General features: G+C 40.5%; 2 protein-coding genes across 8 annotated transcripts; both read left to right on the top strand.

Annotated features, from left to right (window-relative positions):
* The first annotated feature begins 1,130 nt into the window (after window positions 1–1,130).
* Window positions 1,131–20,535, top strand: SUGP2 (SURP and G-patch domain containing 2). Of its 7 annotated transcripts, none has more exons than XM_084498460.1 (10): window positions 1,131–1,384; window positions 2,536–4,188; window positions 5,074–5,191; window positions 5,783–6,291; window positions 6,451–6,562; window positions 7,379–7,896; window positions 8,840–8,904; window positions 9,609–9,745; window positions 13,159–13,279; window positions 16,296–17,936. In XM_084498460.1, exons 1-9 carry the CDS (start codon window positions 1,270–1,272, stop codon window positions 13,277–13,279), a joined length of 3,348 nt encoding a protein of 1,115 aa, XP_084354586.1. In that variant the 5' UTR covers window positions 1,131–1,269; the 3' UTR covers window positions 16,296–17,936. The 7 variants fall into 7 exon arrangements, 6 of the variants coding, with proteins under 6 accessions (XP_084354586.1, XP_084354587.1, XP_084354585.1 ...); XM_084498461.1 differs by having other exon boundaries at window positions 14,334–17,936; XM_084498459.1 differs by having other exon boundaries at window positions 13,464–17,936.
* Window positions 20,536–22,028: 1,493 nt separating this feature from the next.
* On the top strand, window positions 22,029–23,374 carry LOC311423894 (semaphorin-4E-like). Its single transcript, XM_084498465.1, has 2 exons — window positions 22,029–22,086; window positions 22,525–23,374. The coding sequence occupies exons 1-2, from the start codon at window positions 22,041–22,043 to the stop codon at window positions 23,148–23,150; spliced, it is 672 nt and encodes a 223-aa protein (XP_084354591.1). The 5' UTR covers window positions 22,029–22,040; the 3' UTR covers window positions 23,151–23,374.
* Window positions 23,375–24,976: the final 1,602 nt, after the last annotated feature.

Raw genomic sequence — 24,976 nt, 5'->3', positions numbered from 1 at the left:
GCGGGGCGGGGCGGGGCTTCCCCTCCTCACGGGGCCTCCGAGAGGGGCGGCGGGCTGCCAGGGCCCGGGGGGGGCCCGCTGAGGGGTGAGGAGGGCGGGAGGTGGTGGTGGTGGTTGCGGGTGTTGCCCCCCTCACGCCGGGCTTCGCCTCAGGTTGGGCGCGGGGGGGATGGGAGGGGGCTGAGGGGAGATGGGGGGGGCTGAGAAGGGGCTGAGGGGGCTGAGAAGGGGCTGAGGGGATGATGAGGGGGCTGGGGGGAAGGTGAGGGAGCTGAAGAGGGGCTGAGGGGGAAGATGAAGGGGAGATGAGAGGAAGATGAAGGGGCTGAGGGGGAAGATGAGGGGGAAGATGAGGGGGCTGAGGGGGAAGATGAAGGGGCTGAGGGGGAAGATGAAGGGGCTGAGGGGGAAGATGAGGGGGAAGATGAGGGGGCTGAAGAGGGGCTGAGGGGGAAGATAAGGGGGCTGAGAAGGGGAGATGAGAGGAAGATGAAGGGGCTGAGGGGGAAGATGGGGGGCTGAGGGGGAACATGAGGGGCTGAGAAGGGGTTGACGGGAAGATGAGGGGGCTGATGAGGGAGCTAAAGAGGGGCTGAGGGGAAGATGAGGGGGCTGAGAAGGGGAGATGAGAGGAAGATGAAGGGGTTGAGGGGGAAGGTGGGGGGGCTGAGGGGGAAGGTGGGGGGGCTGAAGGGGGGCTGAGAAGGGAGCTGAGGGGAAGATGAGGGGGCTGAGAAGGGGAGATGAGAGGAAGATGAAGGGGCTGAGGAGGAAGGTGGGGGGGCTGAGGGGGAAGGTGGGGGGGCTGAAGGGGAAGATGAAGGGGCTGAGGGGGAACATGAGGGGTTGAGAAGGGGCTGAGGAGGAAGATGAGGGGGCTGAGGAGGAAGATGAGGGGGCTGAGGGGGAAGATGAAGGGGCTGAGGGGAAGATGAGGCAGCTAAAGAGGGCCTGAAGGGGAAGATAAGTGGGCTGAGAAAGGGTGCTGAGGAGGGGGCTGAGGGGAGCTAAGAGGGATGAGGGGGAGCTGAGGGATGGGGGGGCATGAGGGGAAGCAGTAGAGGCTGAGGGGGAGCTAATAGGGCTGAGGGGAGAGCTGAGAGGGTTGAGGGGGGGACTGAGGGAGGAGCTGCCGCCACCAGGCACTCTCGGGAATCCGCCTTGGCTGAACCCGGTGGGCGCCCGGAATGTGCCGGCAGCGGGAGGATCTCTCCAGCGGCCGTGCCCCGGTCAGGGACCGCATTGTGCTGTTTTGCTACAGGGGGAAAAATGGCCTCTCGGCGGATCACACGGGAGACGTTTGATGCTGTGGTGCAGGACAAAGTTAAGAGGTATCGCATGGAGCGGACTGACGCTATAGACGACACAATCCATCATTTTAAAGGTAAAGGAACCCGGGCATGACGTGCCGTGGATTACAGCGGCTGCCGTGGTGATAGCTCTCTTCGATTTCTTGGCTGCTGCTTAGGCGTATTTGCCTGAAACGTGGACTCGTGCTGGTGTTTTTCCACATCCATTTTCGTTTTAGAGGCTAATGGCTTGGTATGGCTAACGCTATTTTAATGTGGAGTGCAAATTCCAGGCAAAACCCGAATTTTAAACAAAGGAATTCTGTTTGGGCTGCATCTGAGAGTGGGTCCAATTTCAGGGCGGTCTCCAGAGACATCACTGCAGGGTGGAATTCTGTTGATGTCTGATAAGTTAAATAAATGTAGGAGTGCATTTGAGGCTTTTGAATCTTTGTATTTCGTGTTATTTTTAGAGAGAAAAAAAAAAAAAAAAAAAAACCAACTAAAAGTGGGATTTTAATTTAGGGAATGCATACAAAACATCTGCAAATTCTTTTGTCTCCTAAATTTCATATTTAAAATGTCTAGGTAAATAACAGGGATTACATTCATACAAAGCTGGGTGTTTTAAAACGAGATCTGTTTTCTTTAAGTTGTCTTAGCTTCAAAGGAATTACTTCTTTTAAATACTTAATCATTTGCCTTCTGAATTTAAGTTCCAGATTTGGGATTCCTGGATACCGTACAGGAAATTCTAGTATTTCTGACTGCAGTGTTATCTCAGATGATTGCATATGAATTTGTAGAAAATATCTTCTGTTCAGCTGCGGAATCCTGGCATTCGGTGTGAGAACAGAGCTTCTGATTTTTTTACACTAGAGAGGTCTCAGTAGAAGCATTATTCACACAATATTGGAATCTTCCTAGACTGAGAAAGTTGTGATCGAGTAGAAAAGAGGCTTTCTAGCAGAACTTCTATTTCAGCTTTAACAAGAGCAGAAGAGGATTTAATAAATTGTTTTGCAATGTACACATAGGCATTTTGGGTCATTTGTTGCTTTTTACATATTAGGAGTTGTTCAATGGATATAGAAAAGCAAACAGGGCTATCCTAAAGTTCGGGATGCACACTGTTCTTCAAAAGTTTTGGTACATCGACTCTGCAAGCATCTAAATGTGCCTATTATATTTTTTTTTCCTAAGACTACTTCAGTGCATCAGCGTATTTATGTTTTTATCGTTGCAGCTCATTCAAGGCCTGTCCCAAGACCAAGATACGAAGACAATTTCCATGATGATGGACGATATGACAATGCTCAGCACCACCCCCACGATGAATGGAGTGAAGACCCTAGAGACGACTTCCCGGGACCATCTTACAGAGCTGCGAGCCCTCTCATTAGGAAAGAGAACTATTACCACGAACAGTACGGCCGCCCGGTGACTCGTGACCGGGAGTTTGGCCATCCAGCATCTCGAGAACGGGAATTTGGCCGCCCAGCAGCTCGTGACCGGGAGTACGGGCGCCCGGCTACGCATGACCGGGAGTATGGGCGCCCAGCATCTCACGACCGGGAGTACGGGCACCCGGCCTCTCACGATCAGGAGTACGGGCACCCCGCAGCTCACGACAGGGAGTTTGGGAACCTGGCTTCTCATGACCAGGACTACGGGCATCCCGACGCTTGGGAATCCACTGGAGCGCATGAAGCTGACTTTAGTTCTGCGGATATTTTAGGTGATTTTAGATCGCCGGGACTCATGGAAGATGAGTATGGCAACATGGAAAGCCAGGAGTACGAGGTGGAGTTTGGGATTCAGTCTGACAGCGAGTTCCGACCCCCGGTGCGGAGGGGCAACATTGGCAGGGGCAGAGTTCTGCGAGGAAAACGTATTGCGAGGGGGGCTGCTAAAACGAAAATATTCAAAGGAGATATCAAAGCTCCCCTAAAGAAGTGGAACACGAAAAAACTGCAGCCAGGCCCTGAGCAGAAGCCAGCTGTGCAACCTGATCAACTGCCAGAAATTGCTGAGCGTCCTAACCTGAGGCCGGTGCCTCTCCAGCGCCCTATTCAAAGGCCAGCCCTAACAGCCCAGAGACCTATTCTCAGGCTTCCGAAGCCTGCGCATGTTTTTAGAAATCTCAATTTTGATCTTGTGGACAAGTCTGACATTTTCTCAACGTTTGGAATACAAATCATAAAGTGGGCTGGATTTCACGCCATAAAAAACGATGCGGAATTTTCCCGGCTCTTCGGAGCTCTCTTTGAGCTGGAGACAGAAACCTGTGCGAAAATGCTTGCTTCGTTCAAATGCTCCCTCAAGCCAGAACACAGAGATTACTGTTTCTACACTATCAAGAGTTTACAACATGCTGCTTTGAAAACTCCCAAGGTGGACAATGAATTTTTAAATATGCTGTTGGACAAGGGTGCTGTGAAAACAAAGAACTGCTTCTTTGAAATAATAAAACCTTTTGATAAATATATAATGAGGCTACAAGACCGCCTGCTAAAAGGTGTTACACCTCTGCTCATGGCCTGCAATGCTTACGAGTTAAGCATTAAGACCAGTGGTTTTGGTAACCCCAGAGTAATGGCAAGTGCTTTTGAGACCACTGTTTCTCTTTGTCGTAAGTCTTTAGCACTTCTGGGTCAGACCTTCGCGTTAGCATCTGTTTTCAGGCAAGAGAAAATACTTGAAGCTGTAGGGCTCCAGGAAATGGCTCCAGCACCGACGCTATTCCCCAATTTCGACGATTCCACATTGTTTGGAAGAGAGTACATTGAAAACTTGAAGGCTTGGTTAGAGAAAAGTGGATATCCAATTCAGATGAAAAAAGCTGAAGCAGAGTCCACAGTACAGCTTCAAAAACCCCCTCCTGACACTCAAGTTACAAGTGAGTGAACGGCTGTAGAATGCCTCGCAGTACATAATTGCTTTATTTGTCACTACTGCTTCATCTCGTATCTTTTATGGCTTTACTAGGTCAGGAATTCCAAGTTCTGGGAACTCCATGTAAATCCCTAGCAGTGCTGAGGCAGGTAATTTTGTCTGCTGTAGCTATCACTTCCAGTTCTGTGCTAGGCTGTACAGATGGAAGTACATCCCCTTCCTGCCCTCTCCCACGTGTGTGAATGTTTCAACTCAAGGATTTTCACCTTGTGCATTATTGCACAACATGGAATTTGAGGAAGGAAGGTGAGGAGAGCAACCTAGGGACACAGACTGTGCTTTCAGCTGGCACAATTTGGCTGCCTCAGCTGCCCTATCCTCTTAACATCACATCTTCCAGATAGGCCATGACCACACCTGCAGCTGGCTATGTTACAGAATAAATATTGGCATATAAGCAGAGTCCGAGACGTTACCATTACCAGTTTTATCAGATGCAGGCCCATATTTTTAAGTTGTTTACATAAAATCTATAGGAATGCCATTTTCCCTGCTGTCTTAGGCCAGTTCATCCTGTCTAAAGCATTCCTAGCCATGACTGTACTCATCTGCTCTTCCCTAATTGAACTTCGGATACTTTTGCAGTGAGGTCTTGCACCACCAACACCAAGTGACTAATAATTTGCAACTTACCCCTTTCAGAGTAGTGCTTGAATGGGACTTATTTTGTTAATTCTCTTTAATTTCTTTCAGTACCAAGAGAGGGCATTTTTTGTGCCAATACATTGAAAAATTGCAAACGTCAGGATGCCAAAGAATAACAAAGGTGATGTATTCATACCCTGTCGATGAAAATAACTCAATGGCTGCATTTTATTTCTTCCTACAGTCCCCCAGCGAGCTGATCGGAAAATTGTAGAGACAATTGAACAGCTAGTGAACAGCATTGTTTCGGGAACCTTGTCTGCCAAAGAGAGAAATGCTCAAAAGAACAGTCCTGAATACTGGTAGGTGTGTTTGAACAGTATGCCCTGCTACTGCTTTGCTCTCCTGAAGGTGTTTGGATTATATTTCATTAAATTCACTATTTTATTCAACGGGTGTAAGATCAAAGCCTGTTGTATGTTTAACTAGATTATTTGAAAATCCGCGTGCTTCCTAATGTCCCTGGAAATTGTCCTCTTGCTCCTGTTTTGTGTAGTAGACCTCGTTCCTTTTGATCTGTCAAGAATGACTGTATGTCAATCCAAGTTCAAGATACTCAAAATGATTTACATTTACAAGGTGAAAATATTAAACGAATGCGGTTAAAATAAATACATAGTAACGTTTCAGACTTCCTAGTGTTCTACAAGTAATGTTGGAAAATGAAAGCTGAGATGCTTCCAAGTGTAATAATCTTTTAATATGACAGTATCGCTCCATGTGTGAATTGCAGCATAGCTGATTAATTACAAGCCAACAGATTTATGTCAAAACCTTCCGTCATTTATTTGCTTGGCATACTTTATATTTACTTGTTGCTTTCAGAATGAAGTTGCCTCTTAGGCTTTCAGGTTTAGGCTTTGTTTTATGTGTATAATTTTCTTTTTATTTAGGTTCTTGTCTGATGAAGATAGTCTAGAATACAAGTACTACAGGCTGAAGTTATCAGAGGTGCAGAGACGGACATCATTGGGAAAAGAGGCAGCTGGTGAGGGCAGAACACTAGAAGAAGCTGCAACAGAATCGGTCAGAGCTATGTTGTATGCCAGGAAAGTCGCAAGTATTAAGAGAAGGCTATTTAAAAGGAAAAGGCTGGGAATTATAGCACAACATGGAATTCGAGGAAGGAAGGTGAGGAGAGCAACCATAGGGACACAGACTGTGCTTTCAGCTGGCACAGTGCTGAAACACCAGGACAAGCATCTTCAGAGTTCAGTCGAATCCAAGCCTTCTATGTCAGAAGCCAACACATCTGAGAAGAATTCTTCTCTTGATGCAACCTCATCTTTGCAATGTGCCACCAGTTCAGAGGCCCCTCTGCCAGCAGAAGAAAAGGCGGATTCTGAGGATTTATTGGCACCATCTGAACTTTTCCTACCGTTGCCCTCTCAGTTTCCTGATGGTAAGTGACAGTTCAGGATTAGATTTTAAACTGCAAATTAAACTGGAAATTCTAATCATCATTTGTTTTGTGAAAGTAGATAGTTCTAAACTGTGCTGACCTTCCAGCGATGTAGGTTTTGTATGGCTCTGTAGATAAGGAGTGTTCTGTTTTCTGCAGTGGATGCTAAAACGATGGAAACTGCTGAGAAGCTTGCCAAGTTTGTTGCTCAGGTAGGACCAGAAATTGAGCAGTTCAGCATAGACAACAGTGCAGATAACCCAGATCTGTGGTGAGTAACCTACACGTTTATCTGTCTGACCAGTAAGAAAAATCAAAATATAGCTAAACGATTTTTAAAGTGAGATTTCCTTTTATTATTTTTTTGACACGCATGCTTTTATTTGATATGTTTAGGGATGGAGGATTTTGAGCAATACTTCCTCTTGTCCTGTTCAGCACCTCTATTAATGGTAAATGTCCAAAATAACTAAGAAAGAAAATCATTTCTCCAAAATGCACGTATACTGAAATATTTATTCTTTTTCTTTTGTATCCTAAGTAGTCAGCTTGCATCTTGAAGTAAGTGTTCTGCCAAAAGTGTTTTCAATCTTTTTTATTTTTTCTTTTAAATGAGGCTTTGATTACAATGGCCTATGTGCCCCAGCATAAATTAGCACAGATCTTTCACTTCTAGTTGTACTGTGCCAACAAAATTGGAGCCCTGTTGTTTTTTCTGTCTCCCTCAGAATCAATAAATCTATTTCTACATACACCACATAACTGAAATTTGGAAGGCCTGAATTCTCTTCTGGGGTCTGCTGTTTGCCTTCTGGGTGATCTAGAGCTAGCTTTTTGTCTTAGTTTGTCCATCTGCATAATGAAGATAATTATACTAAATTCTTCACAATGCAATTTGGGAACCACACCTCTTAAGAGCTAAGGAGAATGACTGCTGTACTTAGCACATGTTGTAGGGGAATCCTACAGTTCTTCAAAAACATCTGGAATGACTATTCAAAAAGCTAGTAAGAGATTTATTTGTAGTATCTTGCTTGTAGATAAGAAAATCTTACTGATATTAGTTTTCACTCTAATTTTTGTTCAGGTTTCTACAGGATCGAAGCAGTTCTGCTTTCAAGTTTTACCGCATGAAAGTCTATGAGTTATGTCCATCTATCAACTTCAGTGCTGTGCCAGAAGCAACCGATGCTGGGGAAAATGCTAAACCTGAAGAGAGAAACTTGGATATTTCAGAAGAGGAGGAGGAGGAAGATGAAGAAGAAGAGGAGGAAGACAATGAGGAGGAAGCTGAGTTTGAGGAGGATATTTCTCGACCTTCGGAAGAAATGGAGCAAGCAGAGGAGGGAGAAGAGGATGATATCTCAGCAGGTAGAAGTGCGGAAAACCTTGCTGAAGAGTTGATTTCCAAGACAGGAGAGGAAATTTCAACAGGTGAAAAGCAGCTAGCTACATCATCTGATGGTGCTATACCAAATCTGTCAACACAGGCATCAACTCCTGCTCCTGGTACCCTATTTCCCCGTAAACGAATCAGCAGCAAGTCTCTGAAAGTCGGTATGATTCCTGCCTCTAAAAGGATATGCCTCATAGAAGAACCAAAAGGTGAGTGCTACAAGTAAGTTTTGTGTATATCAGTACAGAATTTGTGTGTTTTATGTACTTTGTTACCGATGGTTATTGGCTGAAAGATTAACAAAAATGAATACAGTGTTCACTTGAGATGGAAAAGGAAGTTCTGAATAAATGGTGTGACATTTTTTTTTTGTATTGTGGCATAATAGCAAACTTGGTTATTTGAGATAGAGATTAGCTGCATAAAACATCATTCCTCACCTCTAATGTATGTGAATGTTACCTTTTTTCTGGGGCTTAAAAAACCCACAGTAGTAACTTTTGCAGGTTTCGGTTCATCAGTGTATGACAGGTTTAACAGGCCTAGGTATAGCACTGAACACGTTTTGAGTATCTGACAACTCTATAAATATATTTAGACTTTGGATTGGCCTGCTAAATTTTGTCAATACAGCCACAGCAGAGAGGTGGGTCATGATATCATGAAAGTTGAGAGATAAGTAGCTTAAAGCTGATCATATGTGCTCTGCAGCTGCTTTAACAAATGTGTTTTCTCTGTGTAATGATATTTATTGGTGAAGGCTGTCATTTGTGATATGAAAATGATATACAATAACCCCATATAGGTCCAGTCTGAATTTTCTGTCAGAGTATTACAGAAGCTCATGGAAAAGGAAGGCCTAAAGTCCTTATCATCCATCAGTGTATTGCTGGCAAGATATATCCCAAACTCTATGCATGAATGCACTTGATTCTCCTTTTTTTTATGTAGTTTGGGGGGCAGAGGGGAGTTGTCTGACTCTTTGTTTTTGTTGTTGGGTGGTGGTTTTTTTTTTCATTCTGATCTTTCTTGATGATTCTGGCCTTAGGCCAAGGCATTGAGTTAGAGTTCCACTTGAGCATGTACTTTTTGAATTCTGTATTAAAATTGGTTTTCTTTACAGCTGATTCTTGTCTTTGATTTGACTTGCAGTGCACGAACCTGTCAGAATAGCTTATGATAGGCCTCGTGGTTGCCCAGTTACAAAGAAGAAGAAGGTAAAGAACTCTTCTGGTTTGCCATTGCATTCTGAGAATCAACTGTCTTTATAGGAAATAGCCTCTGAAACTGTGTTATTGTCAAAAATTCAAATTAAAATCGTAAAAGCCTGGTTCTCAAAAAGACTAAATCTGAAGAGAGCCATGACTCCTGTTATCTTGTAACTACCTCTGTCAAAATTAAATATTCTATGATTAAAGCACTATTGAATAGCTGTGTGTTAACCTTTTTTTTTTTTTTCTTGAAAGAAAGGAGTGCATTGCTGTCTGGAAAATGTAATTTTTTTAGAACATTTAGTGAAATACCATTTGCCTGCTGCTGTATTTGTAGTATGGATTCAGTCATTAGATCATTTAGTGGTTGTTAATAAAAAAAAAAAAAAAAAAAAAAAAAAAAAAACCAACATAACTACCATTTAAAATATGAAAGTGTACTCTATTTTAATAATGTAATTAAACAGATTCTGAACCCAAAATATATATATATATATTTTTTTTTTTTTTTTGGTAAACTAGCAATACAGATGTTTATTATCATACTTCTTTTGTGTGGCTACAGGAAGTGCTGCTTAAAACATAATTTTGCATTTCCAGAATCTTAAAGACAATTAGTTTATACGCTTTTTTGGGGGATTAATTTTTAATATATTATCTTCTTCTATACAAACAACAAAATCTTTTTAAATTTTTTTTCCTCCCCACAGAAACCAAAAGATTTAGAATTCTCACACAAGAAACTGACAAACAGGAATGTAGGTTTCCAGATGCTTCAGAAGATGGGCTGGCAAGAAGGACATGGCCTGGGTACACGAGGAAAAGGAATCAGAGAGCCTGTAAAAGTGTATGTAATGGGAACAAAATGCAGAAATCTGACAGCTGTGGAAAAGGCTGGGATTCTGGTAGCAACTATTTTAATCTAACCCACCTTGATGTGGCCAGTTCCGTGTTTTGTTTCCTTTTTGATGTTTCCTCTGGCCTCAGCAAAGTTGAGCGTGGAGACTTCACGCATTTTTCTGGCCAGGCTGGGCAAAGTGTGGTCTGGAAGGTGGCTGTTCCTTGCTGTGCAATTTGACATCACTGAAGGCTGCAGTGTGAATGCTGCAGGGTGTGGACACTTCTAAAGATACCCGGGTGCCTCTGTTATTCAGGAGGTGTTTTGGTTGGTGTATTTATCTATTTTTTTTTCACCTAGTATTATCTTGGGAATCTCCTTGCTGCCATGCTAGGTACATACATAACACATAAATAGATTTTAGGAATATTATAAACAGTACTCCCTAGATGTAGGCAACAAAAATATTTTCACTGTAAATACGTAATGCATTCCACTGCATGCTGAAAGAGGTAAGTGCATCTGCAAGGTAAGTGTGTTTTTTCCTTTTAAGCGTAGTTTTGTTTTTGAATCTTCGTTTTGTCTTTTAAAGTTGCTGTATCCAGTGTCCACTGCTGCCAGCACAGAGAACGGATAATATCTCCTTCAACTCCCTGACTGAATAAGGAGGCAGAATCAATTTATTTCTATCTAAATCCATCTGCTAAGCTCTCAAGTCCATGCATATAGTTTGTGCGTTAACATTCTGGGTTCTGCAGGGATTTCTATTTTCTTTTCATGCTTTTCACAGTATTGGTCATTTTAATTGGTGGCATACTTCCAGTTGTTTGTTTTCCTTTCTTTCTAACGGCTCCCTGTGGTCTCGTGGCCATTACTTTATTTTCCATTGATCTTTTATCTGCAGCAAATGGACAATGACAGAGCAGTGCACCTCTCCTATGGCTGTCTGGTGATCACAAATGTTAGAACCTCGGGTTCTTAACTTCAGAACTTGTTGGGAGCAAAGATAATAGTAATTTTATTTAATTTCTAAAGCACAAGTCTTGCCGCACAGCTAATCGTAGGCTAATTGTAGCTCATCTGACAGTTAGTCCCTCACATTCTAAAAGTTTCTGGCTGTGGTTAAGAACTGCATTTTTAGTATGTGAAAATACTGTTTTTCCAAAGTAGTGAAGGTCTGCTTTCTGTACCCCTTACAAAAACTTGGTTACTTTTTCTGTAACAAAGAGGTAAGTCCATATCTGACTGTTTTCATGGTGTCTACCTCTCTTTACTTTCCAGCCAAAGTCATTCTGTGGACAATACAACAATCTCAGTGAGAATGAAACCAGTGCAAGTTAACATTTTGCATTCCCTTGTTTGTTGCTTTGATACAGTGCTGGTTTGTTTGTTTTTTTCACCTAGCAACCTGTAGCCTCTACACTTTCCTCCCCATTTCTCCTCCTAGCTCTTCTGCTGATGACTTGTTTAAAAGTCCATGTGCTGTCTTATCTCCTCTGAGCAAAACGGGAAGGATTAATAATCGTAGCCACTCCAATCCCAGCATAGAGTTTATCTTGATCATTATATAATGCTGGTATCTAAAATTGATACATGGAAGCACATCAGTTGTTAGTGGAACCTGAGGCTAGTTTTTATTGGAAAAATTATGGTTTGTCTTTGAAAGGTTGCAAGAGCAACTAGTATTTTAATTTGTTATTGTAAAAGATTTACAAATTGGGTGGTGACTCCTCAAGGAAATGATGACTCTGAACATTTTAAAGGGAGTTTGATGTTAGCCTTGTGTTGCTCTTCCCTGTCTTGAGAATTTTAATTGTCACAGCTAGGGGTCTGGCCAATTCTATAGTTCAAGAGGCATCCTAAAACCAAAACAAACAAAAAAACAAAACACACCCACTTAAAGGCAGAACACTGTTGTGGAATAGACATTACAGTGAGTAATTATCTTATGTCTTTGATTAGTCTCTTTATTCTGAAAGTAGCCTAGAAGAGGAACTATAGTGTAACCATCAGCAAAAAAAAAAAAAGTGTTCTTTCTAATTGGAAGTATGAAGCAGCCATTATGTAATGGAAGCAGCAAATGAGGTGTCTGCTTCAAAGAATTCATGCTCTTAAAAAAAAAAAAAAAAAAGTTCAAATAAGTGTTTTAAGAGTGTGTATATGTAAGGTATTTAGTATTCTGTAAGCTGTCAAATTCTTTTTGGGAAGGCCTTAAATGCAGGGAGCATATAACTCCATGTGGGAACAATAGGCCTTCATTAGATCAAGAAATCAAGAGGATCTTTTAGGTGCTTTACTTCTAAATGTAATTTAAAATGTGACTTTACTTGTTCATACAGCTGCAATGTCAGACTCAAGTACCATTCAGAAATAAAAAGAGCATCCAGGATTTCTGCTGTGGACTGTAAAGTTGAATTTCCTTCTCAGAGCCTTTGAATGTTCTTTTAGACTTGCACAACAACCTACTTGGCTTAAGTGGACCTGTTATTACAGAACTTAGATAAGAACCATTTTTCTCTAAGATCCTCAGATTAATTTCAGTACATGGGGCAATCTGAGAAGTTTTTCCTACTTCATGTAATGAAATCTCTAATAGGTAACACTTACGTAACTGACCTGGAGGATAAAGCTGGCACGGGGTTCCATTCCTGTGGCAGAGTTTTCATTAATCTTAGCTTGGTAATGGGTATGGCCTATGCAAATAGCCTGGAGAAGGAGATGTTTTTGTTAATTATTTGTGTCTCTGCATTCTTGTGGGTCATCCTCTCCCATCTGCTTCCAGGGTAAAAAGCTGTTTTGATATAGTTGAGGCCCGTCTGCTTCTGTTGGCAAGTTTGGATGAAGAGAGATGAGTTAATGACTTTTTTTTCTTGAAAGGGCAGGACCTCCAGGTTTTGTCTATGGTGTCTGTTGTGCAAGACTTTAGCTTGCTTGGGGTACTAGAAATCTCAGGCAAGCAGCATTATGTTCCCTTGGTAAAAATTTCATCTTTCATGCAGAGTTAGTGGTGTTTCCTACTTACTCCTCAATGTCTCTGACTTCTGCAGTTTTTGAATTGTAAGAAACGAGGCAATTTTCACCATCTTTTCAACAGAGAATCCTATCTGCCATGAATAAAGTGGTTAATACAAAAATTCATGTAAGAATTTGATCTGTTAGATGATTCTATCTACGCTGTTCCCTTAATATGGTAGGAACATTTTCTTCTAGTGGGTGTTTGCATGTGTAACGGGAGGTGGGCATTATTTTCTAGTTGATCTGGTATGTCAGGTACCAAGCCTTTGCTCTCTTCCTCCCCCCAAGTGAAGCAGAGGTACTTTCCACTCGAATTGTGTCTATTGGAAGGTATTGTTAAGATCTCTTCTGCACATTGTCAAATGTAACGGAAACAGTGTGTTCTAACTATTCATTTTACTCCCTAGGGGTGCTACCTCTGCAGGGGAGGGCTTGGGTGTTGCAGGGGAAGAAAATAAAGAAGATGCATTTGATGTTTTCCGTCAAAGAATGATACAAATGTACAGGCAGAAAAGAGCAAGTAAATAGGTATGTGCAATGGGCAAGTCTGGTTTGTGAATTCCTGCAAACATTAAAATACCATTATTTTTTTTTTAGTCTTCCCTTACCAAGAAAATATGGTTGTTTCCATGGGTTTATCTGGCTCCTTAACATTTCAAGAAAATCCAGCCCTACCTTGAACTGCTGAATTACCCCAAATCTTACTTTCTAGGTATGACATAAAGAAACTCGCTCACTAGAAAGTGCATGGATATGCAAAGGCTGCTGTGTGAAAGATCTTCAGCAGAGTATGCCAGTATGAAGAACAATTTGTTCTGTAGTAGTGGACTTGAACGCTAATGTATTAAAACATTTTCCAAGGTTAAAGTTAGTCTTGTATTTAATTGTGCAAGCTAACAACTTGGATGTCATCTTCTGAGGAAGAAACAACTGATTTTGTTCTCGGAAGTGCCTGTTTACCTCTCTCTTTGGCCAAGTTTGCCTGTTTTGTGATGAGATGGCTTACTACAAAGCAACATGACTAGCCTGCTTCAGCTCTGTTCCTTTCTGAAGCCAAGAACCTTCTCAGAAATTCAGATCTTAATGCAAGGCAGTCCAGTTTATATTTTACTACATTTTGTTGATGGGCTAATCTTCTGATTCACTTCTGGAGTCTGCATAAAGCAGTTTCTTTTCCTCTACACACCAATTTCAAGAAGAATCTCTACCTGTGTACTTATTTTATATAGGATTCTATATTATAAGTGTAGGATGAGTAACTCAGTTCATCTGAGTCTGAGAACGCTAAACTCTTCCTTGAAAACTTCGGCTGCTAAGGTTTTCCATTGTAGCAAGCAATCAGTACATATTTTATGTGTAATTTTTGATTTACACAAATTTGCAGCTCTTGTCCAGCAAATTCTTGAGTAATCTCTTTCCTTCTCAAAGAAGTTTTAAGTCATGACCAGGTGCAATCCATTTGTCTGCAGAAAATGCTGAAGGAAGATACTTGGAAGTCAGATAATCAGAAGCGGAGCATCAGTTTTTTAAGACCATCAGTTCAGAGAGTTATTTCTGTTTCCATTAAACATTTGTTTTGCAGAAGTTCTTGATTGGAAAAAATCCCAGGAAATAAGACAAAAAGCTTGACGTTCTGAGGGACTATTCCAGAACATACTGAAAGAGAAGACTGGATTAATCTACTCTGCTTCAACAAAAAGCAATTCCTAACTTCTTGGTGAAGCAGCTCTGAAGACATGAAAGTTTTAGCAGTGTTACCACAAGGTCCAATCATTCATCTTTTTCAGGCTAGCACATCAATAAGAGAGAGATCTGTGACTGGATTACTGAAAGTGACAGAATGTAATATCACACTTTTTAGCATACTCCTTTCTCAAACAAGTCAAAAGTCTTCACTTGAATGTTACAGTACCGAAACCTACTTCACTGACATTCTCTTTAAAGAGTTTATCTTGAGCTGACGCATGTTCTGCTTACTAGGATTGAGTGCTGATGTTTTCATCCTGCATCATGCTTCTTGCAGAGCAAAGAGCTTGTGGTGCACCACTAATAGCACCCCACAGTAACGTGGCAGCATCTCAAGTTTCTAACTGATAAATACGCAAGAAAATGTGCTCTTCAGTTATCAACTTGCCTGTACCTGCTGTTTAAAGAACAAAATTATACTCTCTCTATTAAAAAGCCTGCTGGTTGAAAGGGAGTGTCTTCGTTTTCATTCTGTAGCAACAAACTTTTCTTGCCTGTAACAACCAGTTCTAGTTACAAATGCAAGCTTGTTTTTTTTCTTTACAGTATGAGTCTGTGAAACCAAAAGAAACAATATCATGTCATGGTGTAATTTTCTGATCACTCAGTTTTAGTTGCTTTGAAGCAGATGATCAGTAAATAAAACCATAATGGCAGGTATAGAAAAATATCATGCTGGTAGTTGTTTTTCCATGAGCATCACGTGTCTTCACCTTTACATTGCAAGAAGCTGAAGCCTGAAGGCCAGAAATACAAATGAGTTTATCTGGTTATTAAACTTGATTAAAGGATAGGTTAGGGGGTTCTCATAGGCTTTACTTAGAAGTACTTAAAATCCATGAATATTTTGGACCACAGGCTACTTTAAAGTTCATCAGTTACCATATTTGGCAGTGTACACTTATCTGTTAAGTTCCCGTTTGGGTTTGTTCTTCACTGCCTCTCTTTCTTTCCTGTGCCTGTTTAGCAGTTATGCAATGTAAAACTCGAGCCTTTCGAAAAGGAGATCTATCAGTCACAGCCTGTTTTAGAATGACAATCTGGAACCAATATTGTTGGCTTCTGAGCTATTTCTCAGATCCACTCAGAAGCTGTTCTTTTAGTTTCATTGATGAAGCTGCCAGTATTTCTGTTCACGATTTGTATTTCCTTGCAAACTTCCAGTTCACCTCTTCTTTGACGTTCACATTTTGGAAGCAGTCTTGATTATATGTTACACTCCTTGCAAAAAGGCACAAGGCAAAGTGCAGTTTCACTTTGGATTGAAATCCACTCTCTCGCCCAGATCAGCATTCTGTGATATTCTGATTTAACCTGAGTTTGTTGGGCACAGTACCATTTGGGGTGCGTTTGCTAAACACCTACTTACCCAATCTGGGAAAACTGTTGGTGTCCAGATTGGAAAATGGTACTTTCCTTTCTGATTGCAATTCAGAGTGTAATGCTGTCTTGAAAATAAAGGTGAACATTGGGAAAATCTTAATCTGCTACCCTGGATGACTGTAGTGTGGTCTATCTTTCTTGTGCCAAACTTTAATTTTGGACGAGATATCAGCAGAGCAGTATTGGTGCTGAGATTCCAGTGTTGCTCTCAAAGTGGGTTGCCGTTTGCCACTTTTATCTTGTGTTACCAAGAGATGACCCTACGCTCCTTTTCCAAAAGGAATTTCCTTATATTTTGTCCTGCTTTTGCAGGCAGCTCTGATTTGAAAATTTAAATACGTGTACATGTGAAACGTTTGTTATGCAGATACATTGCCTTGTTTAAAGTTTACTAGCTTCTTTTCTGTTATTTTAGTTCCAGGCTCTCTTCCACGAAGACTGCAAGCTTCAGTGAACATTTTAACTAACTTCAGTGGTGTGTCTACTGTCTTTTGGTTGTTTTTTTTTTTTTTTTTTTTCCCATTAATCTTGTAGAGCAATTTGCTAGTTTCTGTTCCGTGCAAATTGGCAGTAGTGCTTAGCTAGTAACATTAGCTGCTTATGTTATTGGATAACTGACATTTCTTTTTAGTGTAAGTAAACATGTTAGCATTGTTAATCTTTTAATATCTGCAATAAATGTAGAACTAAACAATTTCTGGTTTAAATGTTTTGCTTGTGAATTTGGCCATCTGTAAGAGATATGCATCATTTTTGGCACTAACAAGTGGAATTGAGATTATGCAGTGTTACATTAGTGTAAAGCAGGATTTTATAGTATACGAGGGAAGGAAGGTCCCTCTGTTTCTGTGCTGCTAAGTGTTTCTGTTGAGAATACCCACTAAATCATTTCTTAGTCACTGTTTCATGTGGCTTCCAGTGCTTTAAACCCATACACAGCAGTGTTACTCCACAGGAATGCCAAAACCAAGGTGCCCCAGTCAGAATGCAAGAGTTTTACCTTTTATTCCCATATCCCAGGAATTAGTTGTCTCTCTGATTTTCTTTACGTACTGACTTAAAGAGAGCAAAGCTTTCTCTTTACGTATGTGTGTGTGGTTTACTGTTGCCTTTAAATTCAAATTCCTTTATAAGACAGGATATGAGGGGGAAAATTGCAACAAAATGAAATTTAACAATTGTGCAGCCACCTTCTATTTAGAGGTGAAGTGAGAGTGTTTATTTTGCTAAAGATACTGGCTAGGTGTCCTGTCCCTTGCTTTTATACTGACAGCTGTGGCATGCTTTACTAGACAAGCTGAAGTCCTGGCTATGCCTTTTTCTTCCTTTTCCTCCTTTGCCTTCAACAATTTATTATATTTAAGGACCTGGTTCTAGAAGAAGGGATGCTTGCTCTCGTTGGAGAGAAATAAGGAGATCCCCATTTTGGGGGAGGTGCTCTAACAGAGTAAAAGAACTATAGTTAATAAATAATACACTGTTTGGAGTAATTGTGTTGGAGTAATATGGATTTTTTTTGCCTTCAAGGCTTTTCTTTGGTGTAATATCAGTGATATTTTTCCTATTTATTGGTTTTTGTTTGTTTATTTTAGACAACACTACAGCATCCTTAGTGTGAACACTTAATCTGTGCTGAGATGTTACTTCTCAAAATCAATGTACAGTATTTTTTTTCTATTGATATTCCGTTCTGCTTTAAAGTTAATCCTGATGTATGGTGCCCAAAGAAAGTCTGGACTCAGAAATTCAAATACTGTTATTTTGGATTGTTTTCTATCCTACAAGCAGGTATATTTTCTAATTGAAAATGAACTCCTGGAAGTGCTGTACCATCTGTCATTCTGCATATCTCATGACTGAGTGGCCAATCACAACCAGACTGTAGATTTGAGCAATAATAAACACCTGAAATGAGAATATGCTCAAAGAACAATAGGGTACTTCGGAAATAACTAGTTTTTGTGAACCTTGTTAAGTAGGTAACTTGCTGGATTGCAGCAAGTGTGGAAAATGTTTGCATTATCTGTGGGCAATAAAGTTACTGCTGTTTAAGAAAGTGCTAGCACACAGTGTGTTCTCTTCACTCTTTGGTTCCTAATTCATGTCATTAGAAAGTTGTGCTAATTTCCTTGAAAATCACTTCCTCGCCAAGACTTTGCTCTGAGAGGGAAGTCATATCTCATTATCCTGCCCCTAGGTAATGAAGCAATGGAAAAGCGGCAAATACAAAGGAAGAAAATCCTATTTTTAAACAACTTCCTCTTTGGCAGTTGTCTGTTACAGACTATTTCATTCATGGGATTAACAAAAGTTCCTATCTTTCAACAGTTTACAAGACCTGTTTCAGAAACTGGAACTGTTGTTGGATAGGAAATCAGAACTTTGAAAAACAATCTAAAATGAGAGAAAATTGACAAGTCCCAATCCATAAATTCTGGCTTTATTTGCCTCAGCAGTTACTGTGGGCTATTTTCCACTGTTAGTGGGAGGAAGGGTGGTAAAGGCAGTTTGGTGCAGTTCTGATTTATCGTGTACACCACATACAGAAAACTCCAGTGAAATAGCTGTTCCTGTTCAGTGCTGGCAGTGACACGTAAGTCGCTCTGAGGATGCAGATCCCTTCTCAGATGTGTACGTATGTGATGTGTATGCACCTCCCAAACTCGGCATTTAATCCTGTGTGTAACCACTATATGATACTATATAATAAATACTAAATACTACTAATAATAATAATAAAGAAGACAAATTGTTCTGGGTGTAATTTGGCACGGAGAGAAGAGAAATAAAAAGCAACTGTCCCTGCCACCTGCCACCAGTCACTTCCACACCTTGGCCCCACCGTGGTGCTGGAGAAGCATGCGCTAGGAAAGCCAGAGGGAACGAGGGGCTTCATTAGGCACCGGGGAGTGGGATTTTCCTTCTATTCCCTCTGAAGTCCCCTCACGGCTCCTGGTATGGGGACCCCAAGCGGCCACGGCCCCCAGGCCTCGGTCACAGCATGCGGGGTTGTGACGGGAGCGCCACTCCCTGAGGCGCTGCGGCCATCTTAGGGGGGTGGGAGTGGGGTCCATGCCCGGCCTCAGGGGTTGCGGTGTGGGGTGCTGGGTTTGGGGTTATCCCCTGAGGGGCCGTGGGGTGATGGTTGTGGTGTGGCTGGGTGGCCCTGCTCCTGTCCTTCAGGTTTGGGCCACCTCTGCTCCGCTGCGCCACAGGTGCCGCCCAGCAGTGCCCCTCAGGGAAGGGGTTGGAGCAACGTGCTATGGGAATCCGGGCTGGGAATTAAGTTTTTTTCCACAGAAAGAACAATGGGATGGGATGGTCACAAGCGCCTGGTGTCGTTTACTGCCAGGACTAGATGTCCCAGGTGCTGTGAGCAAAGCTGGGCATGGGAAAGTCTGAAGTGTGTGGAAAACGTCTGTTCCCAAATAGCACGGTCATATCGAAGGAGGCCTCTGCTGGTGGCCAAGAAAACATTTTGGCACTTACAGGCACGGGCAATACCTGTGCAGAATCACACGCTGGATTACAGTACAGGGTCAAACACAAGTTATTTAATAGTATTTTGAAGTTTCCAACCTGATTTATTAATTTAAAACTATTTTAACACAATATTTGACTTGGCTTATGCTAATGTGAACAGTTTCCTCAGCTGTTGGCATTGCAACCAGATGAAAGTGCAAACAGAACAGAGATTCCCTTCATGAAAGCAGATGTGGAATCTGACTTCGTGGTTTCTGTAATTGCAGATGACACTACCTAGCTTTAATTTTGCTTTGAGTTGGCTGGGGGGCATATTCTTTTAGGTGTGCTGCCAAAATTTCAGGCGCAAGAGTATCTGATTGAAACTAGTTTAATACAATATAAATTCTTTTTTCATAGCATGGTTGATTTGTATACATATATTACTTTATAATACATATAGAAACTGGTGAATTATTGTAGAGAAGAAAGCAGTCGTAGCGATGATTTTTCTTAGACCCTTAAAGTAGCTGACTGCTGCAAAATGCTCCCACTAGTTCTTACTCTTTGTAAAATCATACTTAGATACCCTGCTGAAAATCCAAAACATTTCAGCTTGCAAATGAGAATCACAAACTCAGTGCAAAGCTAATAAATAAATGCATTGTTTGCTGGTAATAACTTGGACTTGCCATCAGAGTAGGATATAGTTCTGATTAGTATCAATATAAGTAATAGCTATAAAATCTTATAAAAGGGGCACAGTTGACCATGTCTTACAAAAATGAAGGTAACCAATGTTATGTTAACTTATGCTTTCACATTCTATTATAGGCAATTTCTTAGAAAAGCTACCTTACAGTTATGCTCTGCAAGAAATGTGGGGTTATTAACTAGTTTGTAGACTGTGAGGAAAATAATGATTTTTGTCTTTCAAAGTTTAGTTGAAATAACTAAACATCTCGAAGGAAATTCAGCATTTTTATAAACCTTTCTGAAATGTAACAGTAATTGTAATCATGTTTGTTATTTTTTATTTCTAGTGCATTGATAATTTTGCCCGGAGTATTGGATATAATACTTCTTCTGACTTGCCTGACAAAGTCTTGCAGTTTGTTAGAGATCACCCTCTAATGGATAATTCTGTAAATCCATTCGGTAATAGGCTTGTGCACTGAAGAGAAATTCAAATTACACCATGATTGTAGTAGACAGAGTCACTGGCCTAGATAAACAAACATATGATGTTATGTTTCTAGGAACAGGTAAGTGTTTTAATTTTAGCAAATGATACTTTTCATTTTTATGTATTTTGTAGCAGAATTTTTATGGAGACTTCAAAAAAGTAGAAGTATTCATTAGCTGTGTTTGAAGTTTTGCATTCAGATGCTGTCTTGCTAGTTTAATATTTTCATACCAGTTAGATTAAATGTTTTTGGCTTGTTGGACATTAAAAGGCTCTCTTTAGAAATTTTCCATATCAAAGGAGGCTTCACATAATGATATTTGCAAATTCAGGGATTGTTTGAGGTCTTTTTTCCTGGAGAAAAAAAAAAAAAAAAAAAAAAAGTCATTGCTTCTCCCTTACTGAAATAAAAAATAAACAGTGCTTTGAAGAATTTCAGAAATTCCTTATGCCTAGGAATGTCTTCTAAATCTCCATCTAATTTCATCATGAAATATCAGGCTGCGACGTTATGCAATGTTAAAACAAGTTTATCTTTAAAAATACATTTCTTTTTATGTAGATGACGGATATTTACATAAAGCTTTCACTCGTGATGGAGAAATGTTCATTGTGGAAGAGCTACAGCTGTTTCTGTCCCCTAAGACTGTGCAATTTCTCCAGCTGTCTTGTAAAAAGGTAGAACTTCTGTCCCTGCATATGGAAAGTGACTGCTGTAATAGCTTGCCTCAGGCCTTGCTCTTCTGCGTTGTTCTGACTTTTAAATAGTCTGTAAATGCTTCATAATTCTACTTCTATCACATACTCATTAATATCAGAAGCACAGTACATCTTCTTATCTGTAGAATTTTGTGTGTGTCAAAAAATAACTGAAACAAGCCTTTATGATCATTAAAAAAATAAGGAAGGAGCTCTGACATTTTACATGCTGTTTACAAAGCTGTTTTTTTCTAATTTGTATTGCCATTTATTCTTATAAGCTTTTTAGATAATGATTTTTTTAACAAATACCAAAAATATTGTAATTCATGCTAGAAAATAGGAGCTTAAGATCTCACTGACATTGTAAAACAAGAACTCCCTCCTGTGTTTCTAGGGAATGCTCTATGTAGGATCCCTATCTCAAGTAGTCCAGCTGCCAGCTCCTGTATGCCACCGATACAAGCACTGCTTGGATTGCATCTTGGCAAGAGATCCTTACTGTGCATGGTCTGAGTCTCCTAATGAAGGTGTTCTACTGGCAAATCAAACTGGTGATACAAAATAAAGTGCTGTTGTTTCACCTGCACACCTGATGTCAGATTGCTTTATAAGTGCACTCTTGCTGTCTGCAACACAAAATCAGGGTGATTCCTAGAAATAGCATCACACAAGCTGAAACACTTCTTTTCTGTGTTTTTATTATTATTATTATTATTATTATTATTATTATTATTATTATTATTATTATTATTGTTTGTGTGTGTGTGTGTGTCTGTTTGGTTTTTATTTTTGCGTTCCCCCAGGAATTTAATGCAAAGTGTGAAATATGGGGATGCTTCCAGCTGCCTTAACATAGGTATGTGAGCATTTGTTGAAAGAAAGAATATTTTAACATTATGCAATCAAAATATCAAAACATTTTCAGTGTGTGGTCACTGGAATTCTTACGTTATTGAAAACCACAGAATTAAAATCATGCTGTTTATTACTTTTGAACTAAGAAAGATGAGAAAAACACACTGGACTCGTACCACCTAATGCTCTCAAACCCCCACAAAGTCAGAATACTTTACTTCAGGCTGAAACTCTTAAGGGAAGCACAAGTGTAACCCATTTGGAGCTACTGGTTTCCCTGTTAGTAAAGGGATTTCGTTGTCTTTACTCCTAAAAAAATCATTACCTGTTTTTAGACTGGTGGGCTCAATTTGATATTTATTTGAATATGTATCTGGCTTTGTAAGTTCAACTAAATTTTCAGTGTTCTTACTTAAAAACATTATCTTCATCATTTCAGAATATAACGTGAGAAAATTGGTCTTTCCCCCTGAGAACGATGTTCATCTTAAATGTGTTCCTCTGTCGAATCTGGCAAGAGTAGTGTGGAAGTTTAATGGGAGCAGACTTCAGGAGAAGGACTCTAAACACCTCCTCTGTGATGGAGGAATACCAAAATTTAATGTGATAATGGATGAGGCTGGATTCTCTGGTTGTCTCTCAGTAGAGAAATCCAAAGGGAAGGAATTCCTTATCACTGGGGCCTGCTGTGGCTTTTATGTCCATCAAAATAGAGAGAAGACAAATATTAATGCCGCAACAAATAAGTACAACGAAGCAGGAGCTGAGGGTTTTAAGTCTTCAGTACCAGCTTCTTTACTGAAAGAGGCAACAAAACAGAAAGCTGTGGACAGCCGAAAAGAGAAGGTTGTTTTAAAACTCCTGGGGGCTGGTTTTGCACTTCTTTTCTTATTTGTTTGGAATTTCTACAAGGGTCATTTATCTCTGCCTTGGAAGACGAGAGAAACCAGTTCAAAAACCACCAGTGCAGATTGTTTGGGAAGTCCAGCATTGGCTACAGAGGGATCAGGCAGCAAAAAGGAGAGTTCAGCCACACAAATGGACACGTCTTTTGTTAACGAATAAACGCTTGTGAGCTTTTCTTAAGGAGTGCAGCCCCAATGCACGGCACAGTGCAGGTTTTACGGAGAGCTTGCAGCTCACAGAGATGTTTGGTTAAGATGATGTTTCCTGTTAAGGACTGTGGAATGTAAATTTGGGTAGGAGTCAGAAGCTCGGAGTTGGAGATGACAAGCTGCATTGTGTATTACACAGATGCGTTACCACGTAGTGCTTAAAAACAAAATTCCTTCTTTGGGTACCTTCTTGACACCTTAAAACCACAAGAATAAATTTCTTTCAAAAATTGATGCTGATCTACTTTTTTGTAATGTTGGAGTTGCCCAATTACATAAATTAATACTTCAGAAGCTAATAATACTTAGTATTTAGTGCTTTTCACCTTCAGACTTTGTGTTTAATCTACGAATAGCAACTAATTAAGTCTCCCAATTCCCCAAGAGGTTGCTACTACCCTCATTTTTCATGAGGTTAAATTACTTGTCACTGACCATAGTATTCATGTCAGATCTAATGCTTTGTTAGAAGTTCCTGAGTCATCTTCCTGTGTTTTTTCTTTCTCTATTTTCCTCTCTTTTCCCTTTATTTAACCTTTCAAAAGGCTTTCCATACATTTATTTTTCTAATGTGTTTTAAGTGACCTTTGTGATGCATCTTTCCCTGTCCGAAAATGCCATGAGCTGACTTATGTACTGCATCATTGTTCCGGATTTATTTCTGAGCTTTGGTCAAAACTCAGACACTGTAGCTCCTTTTATTAAAGGCCATTGAAAGTTGAGCATTTTTTCTGAGACACTTTTTTTTTTTTTTTTTTTTTTTACATTTTCTAATAAATGTTCTCTTATGTTTTGTGGTTAGAAAAATAACACGGGTTCTCTGTTACTGAAGTCCCTGAACAAAGGCTATGCTGCCTCACTCTGTCTCATGCCAGACATGCATAAAGTACAAGGCTGATTCTCTTCTAGACTTACCTCATTTTTTCCAGTTCTGACATAGCTATGGAAGAAGTCTGCTTGGAAATGGATTCCTCTTGTGGAAGTCTGCACCAAACACATAGCAAGACACCTGCTTTCAGGCTCTTTTTTTTTTTCTTTTTTTTTTCTGGAGGCCTTTGTTCTCCCTGAATGCTTTATAACAACAGGTTCTTGTGTATTATTATGTGCAAATACCATAGAACCAAGGTGAGGCGAGCTGTTGAATGTTGAATTTGCAAGGAGCAGATTCACAGATTCCTGCATCTGTCTTTTCTGCCGGTACTTGCCAACATGCCGATGTTTGCACTTTCTACGGACAGATGTCAAGGTGCAAAGTGTGTCAGCCTTTCTAGCAAGGTGAAGCCTTGGGCACAAAGTGTGGACAAGAGGACTGCATGAAATGGACATCCGAAAATTAGAAGACTGGATCTCTGCTGGCAAACTGTTATTCCACAAACAGTCAGGCTGCGTTTCAGTGCAATGCCGAAACCAGATCTGAAGTGCATGTCTTGTCTCGTAGTTTGAAAGTGAGTCTACATCTTTACAGGGTTCCTTTACCTCTATTCCTAATCCCTCTATGCAAAGGGCTATATGGAGCTTAATGATGCAGACTGGGTGGTGATATGTAATAATCTAGGAAGTGATCAAAATTTCCATTCTTATCTTTGGGGACACTTAACTCGCTTCCCTCAGTGGAAGGAAGTGCAGATGGAATACAAAACCCTATTTCAGAAAATCCTCACAAGGCTACCAGCATTTGGTTTTAGTTCAATTCCTGCTGATCTAATTACCCTAATTTAAATGTGTAAAATAATTAGCTTCGAAGAGTTGCAGATAAGTTTCTGTTAACAGGTCGAT

Source organism: Aythya ferina, assembly GCF_964211825.1.
Source record: "Aythya ferina genome assembly, chromosome: 26".
NCBI classification, from domain to species: domain Eukaryota; kingdom Metazoa; phylum Chordata; class Aves; order Anseriformes; family Anatidae; genus Aythya; species Aythya ferina.
Note: the sequence above shows the minus strand (reverse complement) of the source record. Positions and strands in the feature narration are given on the sequence as shown.